The sequence below is a fragment of the Neovison vison genome, chromosome 13, assembly GCF_020171115.1.
Source record: "Neovison vison isolate M4711 chromosome 13, ASM_NN_V1, whole genome shotgun sequence".
In the NCBI taxonomy this organism is placed as follows: Eukaryota; Metazoa; Chordata; class Mammalia; order Carnivora; family Mustelidae; genus Neogale; species Neogale vison.
Window position 1 is genome coordinate 134,858,387 of NC_058103.1, and position 19,190 is coordinate 134,877,576.

The 19,190-nt window shown below is 51.0% G+C and overlaps 1 protein-coding gene across 1 annotated transcript in view; it reads left to right on the top strand.

Annotated features, from left to right (window-relative positions):
• Positions 1–18,857, top strand: part of ADAMTS17 (ADAM metallopeptidase with thrombospondin type 1 motif 17) — a 271,748-nt gene extending 252,891 nt beyond the window's left edge. Inside the window, exons 18-20 of the mRNA XM_044230904.1 lie at positions 3,774–3,926; positions 17,372–17,549; positions 18,688–18,857. Of these exons, the coding sequence (XP_044086839.1) occupies positions 3,774–3,926; positions 17,372–17,549; positions 18,688–18,857 (501 nt within the window). The remainder of the gene's footprint in view (positions 1–3,773; positions 3,927–17,371; positions 17,550–18,687) is intronic.
• Positions 18,858–19,190: the final 333 nt, after the last annotated feature.

A 19,190-nucleotide genomic window follows, 5' to 3' on the forward strand; every position in this document is an offset into this window, starting at 1 on the left:
AATCCCAAGTATCACAGTGCTTGCCAGCCCCTAGGTAACTAAAAAAGATGTATTCTAGCTCACGCTTTCCTAAATTCCAACTGAGAAGACAATATGGCTAAACAAACATGGGTAATGTGTTTTTGATCGTATATATGTTTTTGATAATATTTACCACAGTTCAATCCCAGTTCCTTAGAAAATTCTCATTTAAAGATGGATGCAGGATGGGTGGATGGTTGTTTGGTCGGGTGGGTAGCTGGATGGATGGATGTTTGGGTGGGTGGTTGGGGAGGTAGTTACGTAGGTAAACATACCAACTGACTAACCAGCTGACCTAATTTTCTTTTAGTGTATTTGAATTCTAGTGCCATCAGATTGGGAAGGCAGTTTCAAAGATTTTCTCTGAACTCTGTGTCAGTCTTTGCGGATTATAAGAGGCAAAGCAGACACTTGGAGGGACAGTTTTTAGTATACAAGTTGGAGTCACACATCTCATGCCATAAAACATTTTGGAAAGAGGTCAGTTAAGCCTTAAGTTTTAACTTGGAAGACTGATTCTGGAAATATTTTATCTTTGTTAATATCATCCTTCAAGGCTTTGTGTTGACTTTGCATTAATGATTTTGACTGTTTGGCCATAAAACAAAAAATAGCTTGAATAAAGGGCAAGTTTCCCTCAGGTCCTCCATCAAATGTGTTCTAGGAAAGTCAGAAAGGCTAAATCCAAGACACTCTTCAGTGTGGAAAATATTTTTAAAGTTCTTTTTTATTGCCAAACAGTTGGAATTATTTTGAATAAGAAAGTATTCAGCCCATTCTTAATGAACGAAAAGTCTACCCTTGGCTGCTCAGAAATGAGGTTTACTTTTCAGACAGATCTTGACATATACACATTTGAAGACCTGAGACTTTATCCTGCACTTTATATTTTAGGGAAAAGAGTTTACAACTTTTATTTTTTATATGTACTTAGGATTGTAAGTTGAACCTTCAGGGGACCTCTTTTAGGGAGGGGGACTACTTGCTGGAGGGGTCGGGGCAGGCATGCAGTTCCCCCACCACCCTGCCCCCGACCTTGAGCCTGAGGTCCTTGATCACTCGCTCTTGATCCAAACAAAATTTATGCTTTAATCAGATCAAAGCCATAAATTTTCCATTCAGACTCTTTTTAATAGGAAAAAAAAAGTCCTTACCAAAGTAACCAAGGCTGACATTATCAACTATCATCATAGCATTAAGAACACCAGATTGGAAAATGTGAGACAACTAAAGCAAGATTTAAAGAAATATCTCTAGTTTCACATCTATATCTCTGAGTGTACCTGATCCTAATGCTGAAATAGTATCCACACCAATCAGTCTCCTTCTGGCTCAGTTCAGACTCAAGCCAAATGCCTCTTTCTGAACAGTCAACTTGGAATCAAATCTTGCCCTCATTCACGAGATACTCACCAAACTGGTATTTCTGTTGCTTCACCACATGCTAAAGCCCCTTTAAAGATTTTATTTATTTATTTGAGAGAGAGAGAAAGAGCATATGCAGGGAGAGAGGGAGAGGGAGAGGGAGAAGCAGGGAGCCCACCATGGGGCTCAATCCCAGGATGCTGGGATCATAACCTGAGTTGAAGGCAGATGCCTAACTGACTGAGCCTCCCAGGCACCCCACTGCTGAAGCTTTAAATGTTTCTTCTTTAATGTTTCTTCATCCGGAAACAAATGGGTTTAAATTTCTCATGGTAGAGAAATTTATTTGACTGCAGAAGTTGCCTTTGTAGAGCTGGCATCTGTTGATTGCCCTTCCTATCTCTCCCCCAGCTTCTTCCAAGCTTTGTTAGAATGAGGAGCAGTTACCAGGAAGGAAGCAAAAGATAGTGACTGTCTCCTGTCCTCAGTTCTTCCAGAGAAAGACCCACCTGCAATGCTGCCCTTTTCTCAAAGCTTCAGGCTTCCAGCCAATGGGCTGCTGCTCAGAAGGGCTGAACCAAGGTTTGGTCAAGAACCAGACTAGACATTAGCATCTGAAATTCAAGGGCAGGGGATGGGAAGGGACAGGGAATGCAGAATAAGTAAGATGATGCAGGAACTCTGGCAGAAGTGGTAAGTAGGTTTCTAGTTGAAGAAGGAGCGTGGGTGTGGGCAGAGCTAATGAAATGGTCAGGGAGCATCACCAAGCATAGAAGCAGAGAGATTGACCTTCAACTCAGTAACCCAGGCTCCCACTGCAAGAGGGTGACACCTGCTCTGGACTGACCCCTTGCCTCCAAGATTCTGAGCCGACCCCTCACCCACACACGGGATCAAATACGCATGCTCTCCAGCTCCCCCCAGATGATGCCACAGCCAGTTCTGAAGTATGTGTGTTTCTTCTAAAATAAGCCAGCTAAGTCTCAAAAACAAAACAAAACAAAACAAAACCAAAAAAAACTTCAGAGAGCTAAATTGAACGCATCGGAAAAATAAAGCTACATAACATTTTGGGATAAAAGTTAATAATAGAAATATAAAGAACAACTTTTGTCCTTTAGATGCATTTTCCCAGGGGACGCAGTGGAACTTTTTAAAAAATCAAGTTTGCTGTGGCTCAAAAATATCACTGCTGTATGTTTCTAGTAAATCAAGCAAGTATGAAAACAGATGCTTGAATCATGAGGGTTCCATTTTGTGCTACCACAGTGGATGGGCTGTCCCCCCACTAGCTCTGGGACCCAGCTATTGGGAGCCTGGGGTTCACTGTGTCTGTACCTCTTGGTGGAATGCAGCCTTCAGCCCACCATCTCCGCAAATGACATTTTGTTTCTGTGGTAGAGACGTGCAGGCCTTCCGTACCCCAAAAATAGGAGGGTCAGCTCCCTGGGTTTGCAGGCTGTGTTACCCCCTGTTGCTGGCTTGATCGTGTATGCTGTCAGTCCCATCCTCCCAAGGTCATAGGTCTGCCCTTCTGGGCTTCCGTCTTTGTTTTAAGGTGGTAAGCTCTGTCGGAGCCTGGGGAGGTCCCTCCTTGAGTTCAGAGGGAGCATGCCAGAAGCTGGGTCCAGCTACACCCCGCAGGTCCGCCATGTTTACCCGTTACCCCACCTCTCCTCCCTTCTTCCAAGGCTCTTCCTGCCCGAGGGCGTGGGAATCTTGAACTCTCAGGGCTCGCACATGATTGGTCATTCCTCAGGCCCTCTGTGGGTCCCCTCACCACACTTTCTCTTGCGGTGTCTCCTGGGAAGTAGGTAAATCATCACGGGGACCATTGCTCGGTGACATTCTTGGCGTCCACACCTAACACAGTCACTGTAGCTCTCTGCAAGACCTTACCAATGGCCTAAGGTGAAAGTCACCTATGGCTTGGCTTTGCATCTCCACCTTTTCCACCCTGAGCCTGTGCTTTTGCCCCAGCCTGGCCCAGGTAGAGTGCATGGAGCTGGAGGCCAGCCAGGAGGAGTCATGGGCCTCAGAAGTCTTTGCATGGGTGTCCTGACCTGGCTTCTCTGGCCCTGTCCCCTGCTCCACTGAAGGGATCCGCCAGCATTTGCCCCTTGAACTTCTCCACTGTGTTGGTCTCTTGGACCTGATAGCAGGCCAGTAAATTCTGAGTTTGGTCTTTTGGGTACCTCAAGCTCTCCCCATCCCTGGTCACTTGGCTGAGACAGCTGGGACCATGTGCCTCAGACTCTAGATGCCTATAGAAGCATCCTCATCTTTGCATCCCCAGCACTGGGTCTGGCACACGGTTGCAACTTAATAGACATTGATGACCTTGAACTGAACCAGACAGGGTCAAACATCCCAACGGTGTCTTGCAGTGCTCGGCCACCTGCGGCAAAGGGACACAGAAACGAACTGTGACATGCACCAATTCACAAGGAAAATGCGATGCATCCACGAGGCCCAAAGCAGAGGAGGCGTGTGAGGACTACTCAGGCTGCTACGAGTGGAAGACTGGAGACTGGTCCAAGGTGAGTGGCGGGTCTGCATCTCCACCCTGCCCAGCAGCACAGGGCACTCTGCAAGCCAGAGCTTGGAAGTCAGTCACCCTGGGCCTCCATGGCGTGAGGCAGTCCCAGGCCACCTGGGCAAGTTCACTTTCTCTCCAGGCTCTGCACCTGCCTGTGCCCCTGTGCTGCGTGCAGTCGGAAGGAAACCGAAGGCCCCCCAGAGCACGAAGCAGGGTGCTCCCAATGCCAGTTGGCTTTCCTGTGCTGCGTGCTGGCTGTGCCCCAGCATTCCGCGGGGGACTTGGCCACCAGCCATCACAAAAGCCTCGTAAACATGGGGGAGCCTTGGCTGAGGCGGCTGCGGAGGGGCCTCAGAGGCAAATGGCACTTCCCTTCGCTTTCAGGACCCCTGGGTGAGGGCCCACAGGATGCACGGATGGGGGTTCTGGGAGGCTGGGGTGTGGCAGAAAGGAAGGGCCATCTTCCAGAGCCTGGCCTGCAGGCCGGGGGTGGGGGAAGAGATGGTGAAATGGAACCGCAACGTAAATCAGACACAAAATCTGCTTTGCTCTTCAGCTCTTTTATTCATTCCCCTGGTTTCTGTGAACCTGTTACCTATGATGCCCGTTTTCCGGGCCAGGGGGGTGGGTGCTGAGGTAAGTACTGCTGTGACACATGACCACTGGCCAGGAGGCCTGCTAGAGAACTCTTTCCCAAGAACTGTAAAATTTCTGATAACCTCTGACTGGCTGAGGGAAATTTCTAATGGCAGCTTCAAGGATGTTCATGTTTCCTTTTTGGTCTTTGCAACTGAAGACTCCCGGTTTATTTCTCTTGATGTCTCTTTACCCTGTGTTTGCAAACTGGTGGCCCAATTGCCCCCAGTTTTTGTGTGGCCTGCACGATATCATAAATGTTCTGGAATTCATTACCAACATTTAAAAACACGGTGGTTTCACCTGAAAATCTGGATTTGTGGCTCCTATCTAGATTATCTGGCAATGTGACAGTGTGGCCTGTGTCCTTGCTTGGCCACCATGACCTGGGGCCAAGCAGGCCTGGCACCTTTCCCCAGGAAGGGGCACTCCAGCCCCCAACACTCCTCCAGCCACTCTATGTTTTGATTTAGCTGCCTGGTCCAGACAGTAATTTGCTTTGTGCCTCTGCTTTATGGAAGGAGAGATGGTTTGGTCATTGAAAAGCAAAACTTATCCAGATCAGGCCCTTGCAGAAATGCCACCTTCCTGCAAGTGAGTATACAGTCTCCTCCAAGCTCCTGGAGGACATAAAAGCCAAATAGCTCAGGTTTCAGTTTGCCAGCTGTGCTAAAATACAGCCTGTGGATAACTGCAAATTTGGGGAAGACCAAAAACACCTCCTTTTTATTTACTCCCTGATCAGTAGATCTGACCAGAGCAATAGAACCAGTGCCGACAGTCCAGTTTCTCCGTGGATGTAATAACATGTAGGATGGAGTTGCAAGGATGTGTCTTCCATTGGAGAAAGGCTTCACTTGAACTTCACTTGAAGGGTCTTGCAAAAATGCTATTAGAAGCTGGAGTCCTGTGACTCGAGGCATCAAGGGGCTGAGTTACAGCTCTGAAGCACCGTTTAACAAATCTTAACCTCTCTGGCCCTCATTCTCTTTATCTCTGAAACAAAGACTCATTAACACTGGCCCTGCCTGTTTCTCAGAGATGCCTGGAGCTTTCAAGGCATTATAGTAAGTGTGAGTAGCTCTTGGACATCTCAGCCCATTTTCCTGCCCCAAACCCAGCACCCAGTGTTTACGCTGTGGTGAGGCACAGTCCCCAGGACTAACCTGTTCTGACCTCATCTAACTTTGTCTTATCAATCGGAGGGCCCAGCCTTTTATACAACCATGCCAAGAAATGTCTCCTAGCCAAGGGCGTCAGACCCAGCTTGAGAAAGGTCACCAGTGTATCCCAAAGGCTAGCCAAAAGGAAGCGAGCTCTCAACAGTTTGGGTTCCAGTCTACAAGAAAACACTTGGGAGTTTGCTGTGTCAGAATTGTCAGAAGACATGGAAGGGGAGCCTTCCAACATAGTAAGAGGCAAAAGACCATTGTCTAGACTCCACATGTCCAGGTGTGGATTGGAACAAAGTTGTCATTCTACCCGAGGAATTAGAAGGGTCCTGTGGTCACACCCCACATGTCACTTGTGCTAGTGAAGGAAGACTTCCATGGTCACAAATGTCCCTGGGCAGGAAGCAGAGGGGAGGAGAGTTCAGGGAGGGCCTAGGCCATGTGCAGCCACCAGAGTATGAGGCACCTTGCGTCGTTTTCTGTTTGAGGTATACCCCTGCGCCTGTGCCCTCCAGCCAGGTCCTTAGCCCTGTTTTCTAGGAGAGGCAGTAGATGCTCAGAGATGAAGGGACTGGCCTACACCCCTCTGCCAGAGTCCAAGCTCCTGAACCACCGGTCAGAGCTCAGGCCACATGGAGAAGTGCTCCAGAGGCCCCATGATGGTACTTTTGAGCCACAGCATGTCCCACAGATGGTCATCATCTCTCCAGAGCCTGGCCTTCTCGAGCCTCACCATTCTGGTTTCGAAGACCAGATGGACACTTCGGTTTTCTTAACAGCATGAACTTCCTGGTGCGGGGAGGTACAGAACCCCAGGATATGAATGTAAGTCATACCTGAGAGGCCCAACACCATGCTACCCCAGATCTGCTAGCTCCCACTCGCCCTCCTCCATTGTTCAAGCGCCCCTCCTTGGCTGCGGAGGCTGGTTTGCCATCCAGCAAACTCCCTCTCCCACCAGGTTCACCAGTGAGGTCAAGCCCTTAGCTGACTGGCCTCTTGACTAGCCAGGCCATGGTGAATAATGCCTCCCAGCTTTCTGGAAAATAAGGCATTGGAAGGCCACAGAGCCTACTCTTCGGCAAGCCAGCTTGATCAGTGACCCCTGGCCATAAAAATAGGACAGCTTGATGGCCTGTGATGATCTCGGCTGCCATTCAGGGCTGGTATCTGATGGCACGGGTTTGGTGCACACAGGGCCAAGAGGGAGAGTACTCAGCATGGAAGTGGGGCGTGCTCTCCCATGCTTCCAGCGGCCCCCTCCCCAGCAGGTCTGGCCAGAGCTGGGGCCCAGGGAAGACTTGACCTCCCAAAGTGAGAACGTGGTCACGGGCCCAGAACTGGAAGTCCGTAGAGGCACAAATGTGCTGGAAGCAAGCATGATGGGGAAGGGGCCACACAGAACTGACCGGGGGACCACACCCTGACCGTTGGCCTCGCCACCACTCCCTCTTCCACTGCCATCACCAGGTGGGCTGGCCGCCCCCAGGTGCAGAGATCTGTACAGCACAGTTCTAAAAATCTGCCCGTTGCTTTTCCCCATTTCTTCTCTGGAGAATGGAAAGGATACAGTTCCCCATGGGGCTCCTGGTCCTCATTCACTGGGCAACTGTCCAACATAAGTGGATTCCACTGGAGGAATGTTACCCCGATATTCACACTGGTTTAGACTAGATTTGCTTTGCCGTTGACCTCTTAGCTTGGCTTCACGGCTTGTGGACAGTGCCCTCATCACACGCATGGTACACTTTTAAATCCTCTCCTATAACCAGCCCCCAAACCGCCACGTGCCAGACTTTGAAGGCTTCAAACAAGCTGCCCAAAAGGAAAGTCAATAGAACTCTGAGGGCTGTCAGAGCCTCAGTGATCTGGAAGCTTTGACATTTTGCCTCTAAGAAATCTCCTGTTACTTGGCCCCAAGGTGCTGTTGAGAAAGATTAGCGTGTCTCTAGGGAGCTGATGGACGGACCAGTCTGAGGACATGCCTCAGGTGCTGTCCTGCCCCCACCGAAGCAAGAAGGACCAGTCATCCCTTGGGAAGGGGCTGGCACCAGTCTTCTCCTGTAGCTGGGTGAGGGTGCCTGAGAACAGCACCCAGAACTGTGGGGAGGCAGGGCCCCTCCCCCAGCCTCAGCTCATGGCTGAACCCCAACCCGGGTCCCCTGAGTGGGACAGTCCTCACATTCCCATTCCTGCTGAGGGCATTATTACTCTCTGCCATGTTTGAAAAATGACCTGTCCTCCTGGGATGCCAGCTATTTCCAGATCTGTGCAAATCCTTGTTTCCACCCGCTAAATGCTGGGTATTCGACCTGGGGGCAGGGAGATGTCACTTAAAATGGGAGAGGAGGAAATCACATTTCTTTCTAGAATAGTGAGACTTTTGATCACAAGTTGAGATGTTTCAGTTTCAAGACCGGAGGCATTAATCACCACTGAGATGATGGGATGTTTCTGATTAGAAACAAATTATTCTGGAGGGATTGTAATGGATGGTGTTTTTAAAGAAAACCATTGGCTCTCTGCGTTAAGAGTATGGCGTTCCCTTTCACTGAAGAGATCAAAGGACCGTTGACTTCCTGGTGCCACTGGAGGTCCCGTGGAAGCGAACTGGTCCGACTCTAAGGCCTCAGTCAGGCCCCAGGTGTTTCCACTCACACCTGAGCCCCAGCTTGTGATCTGGAAATCACAACACCTCCTAGAGGCCTTGGGAGGTCAGGGGAAGGAGTGAGCACACAAGAGCCTCTGGGCTGCAGCACCCCAGGGAAGAAGTCCAGGAGAGCCTCTCGCTCCTACCTTGCTATACCGTGCTGTCCAGACAGCTGGTAGATGCCTTCCTGTGCTCTGGGCAAGGAGACAGGGCTTTCAGCTCCAGGGTCTTAGCAAGAACGAGAGTGGTTTGCTACAGAAAGTGCTTCAGCCTACACCACTTCCAAAGCCTGCACCTCCAAGAAAGGAGGGGGCCTGACCCCACACCCCACTCTGCAAGGCTGGGGGTCTGAAGCCAAGTCTCTGTGATTCAAGCAGCATTTTCTGAGCTCCTTTTCTCAGGAGAGAACGTGCTAGACCTGTCCTGGTCAGGGGGTATGAGAGTGGACAGTGACCCAGCCCAGGTATGGACCGACAAGGAGCCAATGACATTAGGCCACTCAGTCGCCTGGTCCAGTGTGCACACTGTGCTGTGGGACGCAGGCATCCTCTGCCTGGATAGCTGTGGATGGGGTTGCTGGTGGAGAGTGATGCTCTTTACCACTCAGTGGTAGTGGCCCCTGACATCCACTAGTGCTTTAGAATTAACAAAATACATTCACTCATATTATCTCATTTGGCCCCATCCCCGTTTTAGATGAGGAAACTGGCTCACAGTGCTGATGTGGCTTTTTTTTTTCCCCCAAGGTCACACAATTAAAAAATGTCAGGGCTAAGAGTTTGGTCCCTGCCTTCTGACTCTTAATCCACCTTTTGTTCAGGTGCATAATAATGTCAGAGCTTTAGATTGTGAACTTGAAACATGGAGGAGCTGAATCTAAGATGCCTGCAGCTCGAACTATCACAGGCATATGCTTGTCAGAAAGTCAAGTATCTGCCTATTGTCTCTCACAACCTATTCCTCCAAGGGCTCTGTATCAGTCATTCACACTTTAGTATAAATCTCTCTTTAGTGTTCTCTCTCTCTCTCTGAGGTCCTGCCTGTTGTCTGCCCTCATTTGTGAAATAAAAAGTTGAGTCCTTATTAAAAAGAACCTTGCACATCAGAGAGGAAGTGTGTGATCCATCAGCAATATCAGGGCCTTTTTCTGGACTGTGTGAAGCCATACCACTCAGGCAGCCAGCACTCTGCATCAAGATAAGAGAGCCAGTCCTCCATTCGATGTTACTCATAGGAGTATAAGCACCCAGGGAAAGGAGGGTCATCACGTTTCATTGCTTTTCAGAGCAGGGGCAGAAGGGAGAGGCCAGACTATCCCTTTGGTGTGGAACATTTTGTGTGGCTGAACAGAGCCTGCCACCAGGTAACCGAGTTCCGGAGAAAAGTCTAGAGCCCATATCTGCTCAGTTGAGAGAAATGAGCTTCCAATAGAGCAGGGGAGCCCCCGGAAATTGCCAGGACAGGTACCTGTATGGAAGTGAGCTAATAGTTTAACAGTAGATGCCTCTGCCCCCTCTGTTGCCCTGCTGCCCCTCCATTGACCCAGTAACCTTTGTCAAACTAGCTGCCTTTGTGTGGAGCAAGGGATCAGAGAGAGGTGTCACTCCCCTGCATGGCAGCCTGGGTTTTAGCCACTACCTGGACCTTGCCGTTGAATCAGAGAAGCTGTTGTCTCTACGGAACACATGCTCTATCGGTGACCCCCTGACCCCTGGTCAGGAGGACACAGGTCCCACATCCCTGCTCTGCTGTCTCTCATCAGACTCTCATTTCTTCCATGAGCCTATCAAATATTGATGTCTTATAACAGCTTTTTGAATGTGGCTCAGGTCCTGTAAAGTGGTGCCTGCACATGGTGGCGGTGTGCGTAGGAGGCAGGAGGCAGGCTGTAGTGCTTGCAGAGCGCCTGGGCCAGCCTCCTCCAGCAGGAGGGGAAGGCCTTTCACACAGTCACTAACGGGCTGAGAGAGCTAAGCTACCAGAGTGATCACAGCTCCTGCCTGAGGTCTGACAGGGACAGTGGCCCTGCAGGGTCCTCTGCGCCCCAGGCTCACAGAGCACAATCAGGAGCTCTTGGGATCACCAGACCTTTTGGGCTTTCGGGGGTCACCTTGACCTTGGGGCTCCCCGGCTGTAGAACCCCAGCCAGAATTTGTAGGTCAGCAGGTTGCAAATTCGGAGACATGGGGAAACCTCAAACTAAGGCTGAAGGAAAAACAGTTTGAGAGGGAGTATGAGTTGAAGGGGTGTGTGTGTGTGTGTGTGTCTGAGAAAGCATTTCCAGTTTCAAGGCTGGAGGAAAGACAGTGGGGATTTTCATTACTGTTTAAAACCTGCTATTTCAGGTTTCAACAGCTTCCGACGGTTGCACAGCTCATGCCAAGTCTGGGGGGAAATCTGTCAAAAATGCTTTTGAAGCGCTTTTGACATTTCACCAGCCAAGTGCCTTTCAGACACCAGCAGAAAATGGAGTTAGCACGAGGGTCTGCCCTTCCCCCACCCCCGCCTCAGGCTCTGCGAGCCAAACCTGCCCGGCAGAGCACAAGAACGTGGGGCCCTCACGCTGGGGCGGTGAGGGCTCCCCCCTTGCCAGCTCTGCTGCTCACCCCAGAGCCCGGGGAGGAAGCCTGGCCGCCCCCGCCACCGTCGGAACCTGGGCTCCGGCAAGTATCGAACATTCCTGCAGCGTTGCCATCTTCCTGAGGTTTTTACGACCTCCTTTAGCTAATTCTCAAAACACCGCTTTGGGATCTGGTGTTATTTATAGTCGTGATTTTACAGCTGGGAGAAGTTGAAGAGAAGGCAGACCTCGCTGCAGAGGAGCATGTCATCGAGGCCGGGCCACCATGGGATGGATGACAGAGACCCGGTTCCTCTCTGTTGGGGAGCCCTGTGGCCCTGGAGGAGGTTGGGGTGGGGGCAAGGGGCTGGAATTGTCACTGGGGAGGAGCTGCAGGGATACTTTGGGCCTCCCGTTCCTCTTCTCTGAAAGCCAATGTGGTGTATACATGTTTACTGTGCACCTACTATGTTCTGAGCGCCACCCTGGCCGTAGCCACTGTTAGCGGGATGATAAATGAGGACTAATGAGAGTGACATTAAGCCCAGGGCTCAGCACATGGTAGGCGTGCAGAAGGTGGGCCCAGCTGTTCCTACTGCTGGCCGCCACCAGCACCGTCATCATGGCCCCCAAAGAAGCCGGGCAAGGAAGCTTTGCACCATGTCTCGCTGTCACTTGGGTCTGCGGGTCCAAAGGCCTTCCCCAGTTTTTTAGGGAATTCTTGTTCACAACCACACCCAAATGAATACCACGAGCCCATGGATATGTCCAAGTCAAAGATTTCTCTCTCTGGCCATAAGTCTTTTGCTCCCTGGGCACTAGAATTTTTCATTCTGTTATTGCTTTTCCAGTGAACAATCCCCCCCATGTGTCTTTTACTCCCCATCCCAGCGGGGGGACTGCCCGGGGCTGGGGGCCAGGTCACCAGGCCTTGTTTGTGGTGCACAGCTGGGGAGGGGGAACGTGAGGGGCTGTCCTCCCTTTGGGTCGTCTGGTGGGGAGCTTTCCCCGCTGGATTTATTACTGCTTCGTTTCTTTGTTTCCCCAGTCTCAGGGAGCCATATTAAATGTTAATGTAATGAGCAACCTGAAAAAAATACCCCACAGTGAAAGAGGACTTCCAACAAGACCAGATATGTTTTTTATAGATCTGTTTGCTGGGATTTTTAAAAGCCCCAGAATGTCTTCACAGTGATGCTTGGGGCTAATCCAGAGCTTGCAGGAGACACTGTGGTCTCCTCCCTGTTTAATTAAAGCTGAGGCAGAGGGGAGGCAGGAGGAGACAGAATTCCTTGTCTGTGCCCCCTGTGTTATCCCGAATGCAGCACGCTCAGGTTACAAGGGGCTGCCGTTGAAAGCAGCCCCTTGGACTTGTCTACGGTCGCATTTGTTTTCAGGGTCAGATCAGCTCCCAGAGGTATCTCACTGAGCTGCCAGATCAGGGCCAGGGGCCAGGCACAGGCAGACAGCCACACCTGCCTGTGGGGCCTGGTGGTGCGGTGTGGCCAACCCCCCCAGAGAGCTAAGCCAGCAGGCCAAGCGGCTCAGCACCTTTTCCTGGGCTCCAGGGATTCCCTGGTCCGTTCTCTGCTCTTGTCCAAGCACTGACTGTTAATAATAAGAGTAGCACTTGCAGAAGGCTCCCTCACTGCTGCTCACCTGTTCCAAGCTATTCTGTTTGGGGTTTTTTTAAGATTTTATTTATTTATTTGACAGAGAGACAGCGAGAGAGGGAACACAAGCAGGGGGAGTGGGAGAGGGAGAAGCAGGCTTCCTGCCAAGCAGGAAGCCCGATGCAGGACTCAATCCCAGGGCCCTGAAATCATGGCCTGAGCCTAGGGCAGATGCTTAATGACTGAGCCACCCAGGTGCCCCTGTTCCAAGCTATTCTAATCATCAAAATTATTCTGCAAGGAACATTTTATTATCCTCAAGCCACAAATGAAGAAACTGGGGCTCAGATAGATTAAGTAACTTGCCCGAGGTATGGAGTGTGCTAACAGGTCTGTCCTTCCCCTGCTGCTCTGTCCCTAATAAGACGCCAGTCAAGGAGAGTGTGGTTACCTGTGGATGTTAGGCCAGTTCTTTCTCCGGGCTGGAAAATTAAAAGCCAGTGACCCTGTGCTAGGGAAGATGGTGAACCTGGGCAGTAACCTGACTTCTTATTTCCTGGCTCACATGGAGGCTTTATCCAGTACAAACCATAATTAATACAGGAAGATGGGATTTGGTCCATGAAATGGGGCAACTGGGGTCCTGTCCCTCCTCTGCCACTTACTACGTGGCCTTGGCCCAAACACTGACCCCCCCCAACTGAGCTCAGTGGCCAGCAGCCTCAAGATTGTTGTGGAATGTTCCACACTATTGTGGAACCTTACAAGTGAGCCCACGGGACAAGCAGACACACCACCTGTATACACAGGGCTGTCATGAACACACTCCCTTCCTGCCCCCCCCCACAGCCTCCTCCTCCCCAACTGGCCTTAGAGCCTATGAAACAAGACTAAGAACTTTCAGAGGGGAAATCATTTTTCAAGGGCAACCCCAGACACCTGAGTTTTACAACGGTCATCGATCATTTTCAGGCAGAGACCTTGTCAGTTTTGCATTTGGTTTGAATAGACCCACAGGATTGAGTTCTTGCCCTGATTTTTACATACATAATAATGACACCTGCAAAAGACATTGAAGCCCTTCCTGATGTTGCTGGTCAGGAAGTGACTCAGCTGGGCGGACTGCCCAGCCGGCAGGCCTTGGGTACCTCGTGTGGTCAGGGGGTGCCATGGGAGCGAGACAAGCACGGCTTCAGAAGCCTTCTCCGCTCACCAGTGCAGTTTCCTGGGGCCCCAGCCACCGTCTGTCCCACCCCAGAAGGAGCCCCTCTCCTAGAAGGAGTATGAAGACACTCAATTCCTAATTCTCCCCTCTTGACATGTCTCCTGCACCAGGTGGTTCCAGGGCCTATAGTCCGAGTCAACATCTGATGAGAAAAGAGATGTTGATGTTGCCCCTAGATCAGTACGCAGATTCCTCTTTTCCCCACGTGCGTAATCCAGTGCCAAATAGGCAGATACCAGGTCCCAAGTACATAGTAATCCCATTTTCCCAGGAAGCAAGTTTTTTTTTTTTTTTTTAAATTTTACAACCAACTTGACATATAAAAGTCTGTAATGGTAGAGGCAGACAGGTCAAATGCCTACCTAAAATATATAATTCATTCAGGTCATTACACATGCATATTTAAAGGTTTATACTTATCTTTTAACTTAGAAATTGTGCCAGTTTTCTTCATGTAATAAAGTCAGACCTGATGAAGCTGCTGGGTGGGTGTATGGGGTCAAAAACGAGTGCATGTGAGCAGTTTTATAAGGTGCAACCTAACATTTGCTGCGTCTGCCCTCATTATCACCCCCTCTACCTTCTGGGTCCCCTGTTGGCCAGCATAGGACCTGCCCCGCTGAGTTCACAGAGATGCCGCCTCTTCCAGAATCTGTAAGCGCTGCTCTTGCTGGACAGGCCCTCGTGATCTGGGGTGTCGCTTAGCGCTGGGTTTGCATGGCCATGCTCCGCGTCCTCGGGATTTCGTAGTACGTTATGATCCTTAGACATTTCCTTCTTTCATTCTGTTGGTGTGGATCCCAGGCTCTTTGTATAACCACTTACCAGCTTGCTTTTCAGTGATTCTTAAACCTTTTTTAGCTCATCCTCCTCATTTGTGATTTTGAGTCATGCCTCCGGGAGACAGTTACATTTCTTTTGCTTCCTTCTTTTTTTCTTGCTCCCCAAGTGATCACGCTACAAAGAATTAAAGGCACCCCTTATCCCTGCCCCTGAATTGTGAGAGCTTTTGTTCTCACTAAAGTATATGGCAACTTAGTCTTTTCCAAGAATAATTTTGAGTGAAAGCCATCTCCCCCTTTTATTCGAGCATACCTGTATAAACTCAGCAGGGTGATAGATGGATGTCCGTTCTTGCTTAATTACACATTTTTGTATATGAATCCTCAGCGGTTTGTTGTTAAGAAAAGAGAGCTCATTATACTCTACATAGGACACTGGGCAGAAGTTCCAGATAAATCAGAGGTTCTCAGTTCTGGGTGCCTCTTATAGAGATGGATTGGTCTGGGACATTGAGGTTTTTACAAGCACAACAGGAAATTCCTGCAACAGATCCCGGCTTCCTCCTTGATACCCTCCAGGTGGAAGTCATGTTGCTATGGTAGCCATCCCATGTTCCTTTTGGTGGGACCTTGTCATATGGCCTCATCCCTCCACCTCAGCACCCCTTAAACTTCCCTGGGTCCCAGTGCTAACTCCTGAGTCCCAGAAGTACCCCATTGTCAAACCCCTACCTGGTTTATCTAGAAAATAGGCTGTTAAGGAAGACACAATGTTGAGGCCCCTGGAGCTGGCCGCGTCCTCCGGGGGAGGGTAGCTGTTCTGGCTCAAACATGCCAGAGCCCACAGGGAGGGTTGCTTGTGGCTTCCTCACCTCTTTTTTTATTTGAAAAGACTGGGACCCCTGCACTATTCCCTCGAGATTCCTAACCCTTCTAAAGTAAGAAATACAAAACAAAATCAAACAAAAACAAAAACCAACAACCAAGATCCTACTTGTCAGACTGGGAAGCAGAGGAATTCAGCGGGTGTGCACAAGCACGCTGGGGAGCAGACCGTGCCCCCTTGGTCACAGCTGGTCCCAGCAGTCTCCCACTGATCCAGTGCCTGGTGACTCCTCACAGATATCCCCCCTCCCCCACCCCCAGGACGGCCCTCCTTCCAGCACAGGCCAAGGTCAGGCCTGACGGACAGGGAGGAGACAGAGGGGCACATGATCCAAAGGAACCTGGTGTCACTACTCCATGTGGGGTTCGGAGGACAGGTCCCGCTTCCCTCTCTGCCGGCATGAACAGCTGGGCTGTGTCTCCAGAGGTGTTCGCTTTATTAAAGTTTTGCAGAGTGCTCTCAGAACTCCGTAAATCATGGGTGGGTAGGGGACGGGTGGAGAGAGTGCACCTGAGCACCCGACTCTCCAGATGGAGAAACCCAGCTTATCAGAGAGAGAGTTCCTAGGGCTCCTGGGAGAGCCAGCAAGGGCCCAGGAGCTCGGAGGGCAGGATCAGGGCAGAGGGGCCGAGTTGCTGGCGGAACACTGTGGAACACTTTATAAAAGGGTACAGAGAGGGATAGGAGGAGGACTGGAACTATATGGGGAAGTCCTACCAAGTGTGCTCAGTGGGAACCTGGGATGTCTGCCAAGCTAACTGGGCTGGTTTGGCAAACCCAGGTCTACAAGGACTGGAGATGCCAGCAGCTCAGGCCTTGGTGTCTGAGTTAAAACTGTGAGCCAGGGCCCCTGGGTGGCTCAGTTGGTTGGGCAACTGCCTTCCGCTCAGGTCATGATCCTGGAGTCCCAGGATCAAGTCCTGCATCAGGCTCCCCAGCTCCATGGGGAGCCTGCGTCTCCCTCTGACCTCCTCGCTCATGTTGTCTCTCACTGTCTCTCTCTCAAACAAATAAATCTTAAAAAAAAAAAAAATGTAAAAAGTTTAAAAAAAAAAAAAAACTGTGAGCCACAAATAATCTGTGACTCCAGGATGGAAGGTTGCACTTCCTTTTCTCCTACTTAATTCTGGGCCCCAACTCTTCAGGCTTTCGGGAAATTCAACCCCACCCATGACTGAGCTCACCTCTACATCCAAGGCCAGGGGGAGATGCCTGAGGTCATCATGCCCAGCACCTTCTGGGTGCCAAAAAGCTGCCTTGTCTGCTAGCTGGAGAATTTGGAAGCCCAGCTTTCTGCTTGGAACAAGGGTAGAAAGGGTGGGAAGTAAGATGCAAGCCTCATAAATTAATATTTTAGCAACGATCTTGTCTTTGCTTGGGCTGCTGAGACGAAATACCATAGATGAGTGGCTTAAACAACAGACATTTATTTCTCACAGTTCTGGAGGCAGGGAAGTCCAAAGTCAAGGTGCTGGCCAATTTGGTTCTTGGTGAGGGCCCACTTCCTGGCTCGCAGATGACTGCTTTGTCACTGTGTCCTCAAGTGGTGGAAAGTCAGTCTCTGGTCTCTCTTCCTCTTTTAAAAGGACCCTAATCTCTTCATGGAAGCTCTGCCCTCGCAGCATCATCTAAACCTAGTCACCTCCCCAAGCCCCCCCCCTGCAAAAAAATACCAACCCATTGGGAGCCAGGGCTCCAACATGTGGATCTGGGGAGACAAAGAACATTCAGTCCATAACATCTTGAAACAGGCGTCTATCAGGCAGCTGGTGTGCAGCCAAACCTCCTTGTCCTGCACTATTTCAAGCAAGTGGGAATGACATGCAGGGGCCAGGCACAGGGGCCGCTGCTCCGTGGAGCCATGGTCACAACCCCTCGGCCCAGGTTCGGCCCCCAGCTCAGACCATCTCTATCTCCGGCAGTGCTCCTCGACCTGCGGGAAGGGTCTGCAGTCCCGCGTGGTACAATGTATGCACAAGGTCACCGGGCGCCATGGCAATGAGTGCCCCGCCCTCTTGAAGCCCGCTGCCTACAGACAGTGCCACCAGGAAGTCTGCAATGACAAGATCAACGTGAACACCATCACCTCCCCTCGCCTCGGTGAGTGGCCCCAGGCTGGTGGGGAGGGCACTACCGCTCCCAGCCAGCTAGTCCCTGCTTGTGGAGGGGTTTCAGAATCCAGAAAGCGCCCCCCTTGGGGCTGATCCCAGCCCGGGAGAGGCCAGCATTTGTCAGCTCTGTTGAAGGTTAGAGGTTTCAGAGATGGACTTTTGTTCTTTGTCTGCAAGCAGCAACCTCAAACACAACATGGCGAGCACCCGCTAGTCCCTCTGCCAACAGTGAGGGCCACAGGATGGTCCCCCAATAAGGTTTTGGGGCTCCTGTGCATGAGGAGGGCAAGAGGAGGTGCGTTCTTCCAGAAGTGAAGGAGCTGGGTTGTGATTCACGAAACCTTGGGGATGTGCACGTGCGATTTTCTTTAAGCTGATGCTCGAGAAGAAAGCAGGTGTTGACAGGTTGTAGTCTTGAATTCGGTGGCATGGGAGGGAGAAAAGGGACATTTAACACCAATTTAATGATTCCTTTTAACAGTTTCTCCTCCTCCAAATAGAAATCCCTAAGGAATATATTCCTACCCAGAGCCCCGTTCCCTAATGTTGGAATGCAGCCAGGAGGGGGGATTCTAAGTTGTTTCATAGACATGGGGGTGGTCTTGGAGCTTGCAGAGGGATATCCCCAGCCTCTGCGTGCACAAACTTCCTTGATACACATCAGACACCTCCCTCTGGCAGGACCTGCTCTTCCCAAGATGACCCTGAAGGAGGTTTAGACCACTTGTGCCATTAGCTTCTGCTTCAGTGGCCCTTTGAGGCCCACTGCCCCAGGTCACTCTGTCTCCTAAATGCCAGCAGGGATGGCGTCCTAGGCCAGAAAGCAACAGTGCATACCACTTAGCTGGGAAGCAGGGTGCGCAGTGCCCTTGTCCTAAGGAAGCAGCCAGACCACCGTTCCCTGCAAAGCGGTCAGGTTAGACACGCGAGTGCATCCCCTGTAGAAGAAAGCGACATCCCATGGCCCCGGCAGGGGGCCTGTTTTCTCGCGTCCATGCAAGACTCCAGAATATGTGAGCGAGGGCAGCCCTAGAGTCAGACCATGGGCCCTCTCTGTGCATGTATCAGGATGTCCCCAAGCCGTCCGTAACCCCTGGGCTCTCTCTCCCCCCCCACCACACCCTTAGCCGCCCTGACCTACAAATGCACACGGGACCAGTGGACGGTGTACTGCCGGGTCATCCGAGAAAAAAACCTCTGCCAGGACATGCGGTGGTACCAGCGCTGCTGCCAGACGTGCAGGGACTTCTATGCAAACAAGATGCGCCAGCCGCCTCTGCCATCGCTGAGCTCATGACACGTGGCCCAGCGGCCCCCCAGCACGGCAGTGCGTGGCCTGCGTGCTAATGACATGGCAAGCTGAACGCCCACCTGAGAGCACCCCAGTCCTGCGGCCGGCCCCACCCCCCCACCCCCGGAGCACACCACCACTCACCCACGAGGCTGTCCCAAGAATCCGACCGTTATAGAACTGGAGCGTGGACTTGACGTTTGCTGTTAGTGCTTTTGTACTTAATATATTGTTAATGGCCACTGGATGGCTTTCTACAGTAAGGAAAGAAATAGGCATGAGTCACAAAATTATTGTCCTTTCTAAGGGTCCGTGTACCTCAAAGGGAACACCTCTGAT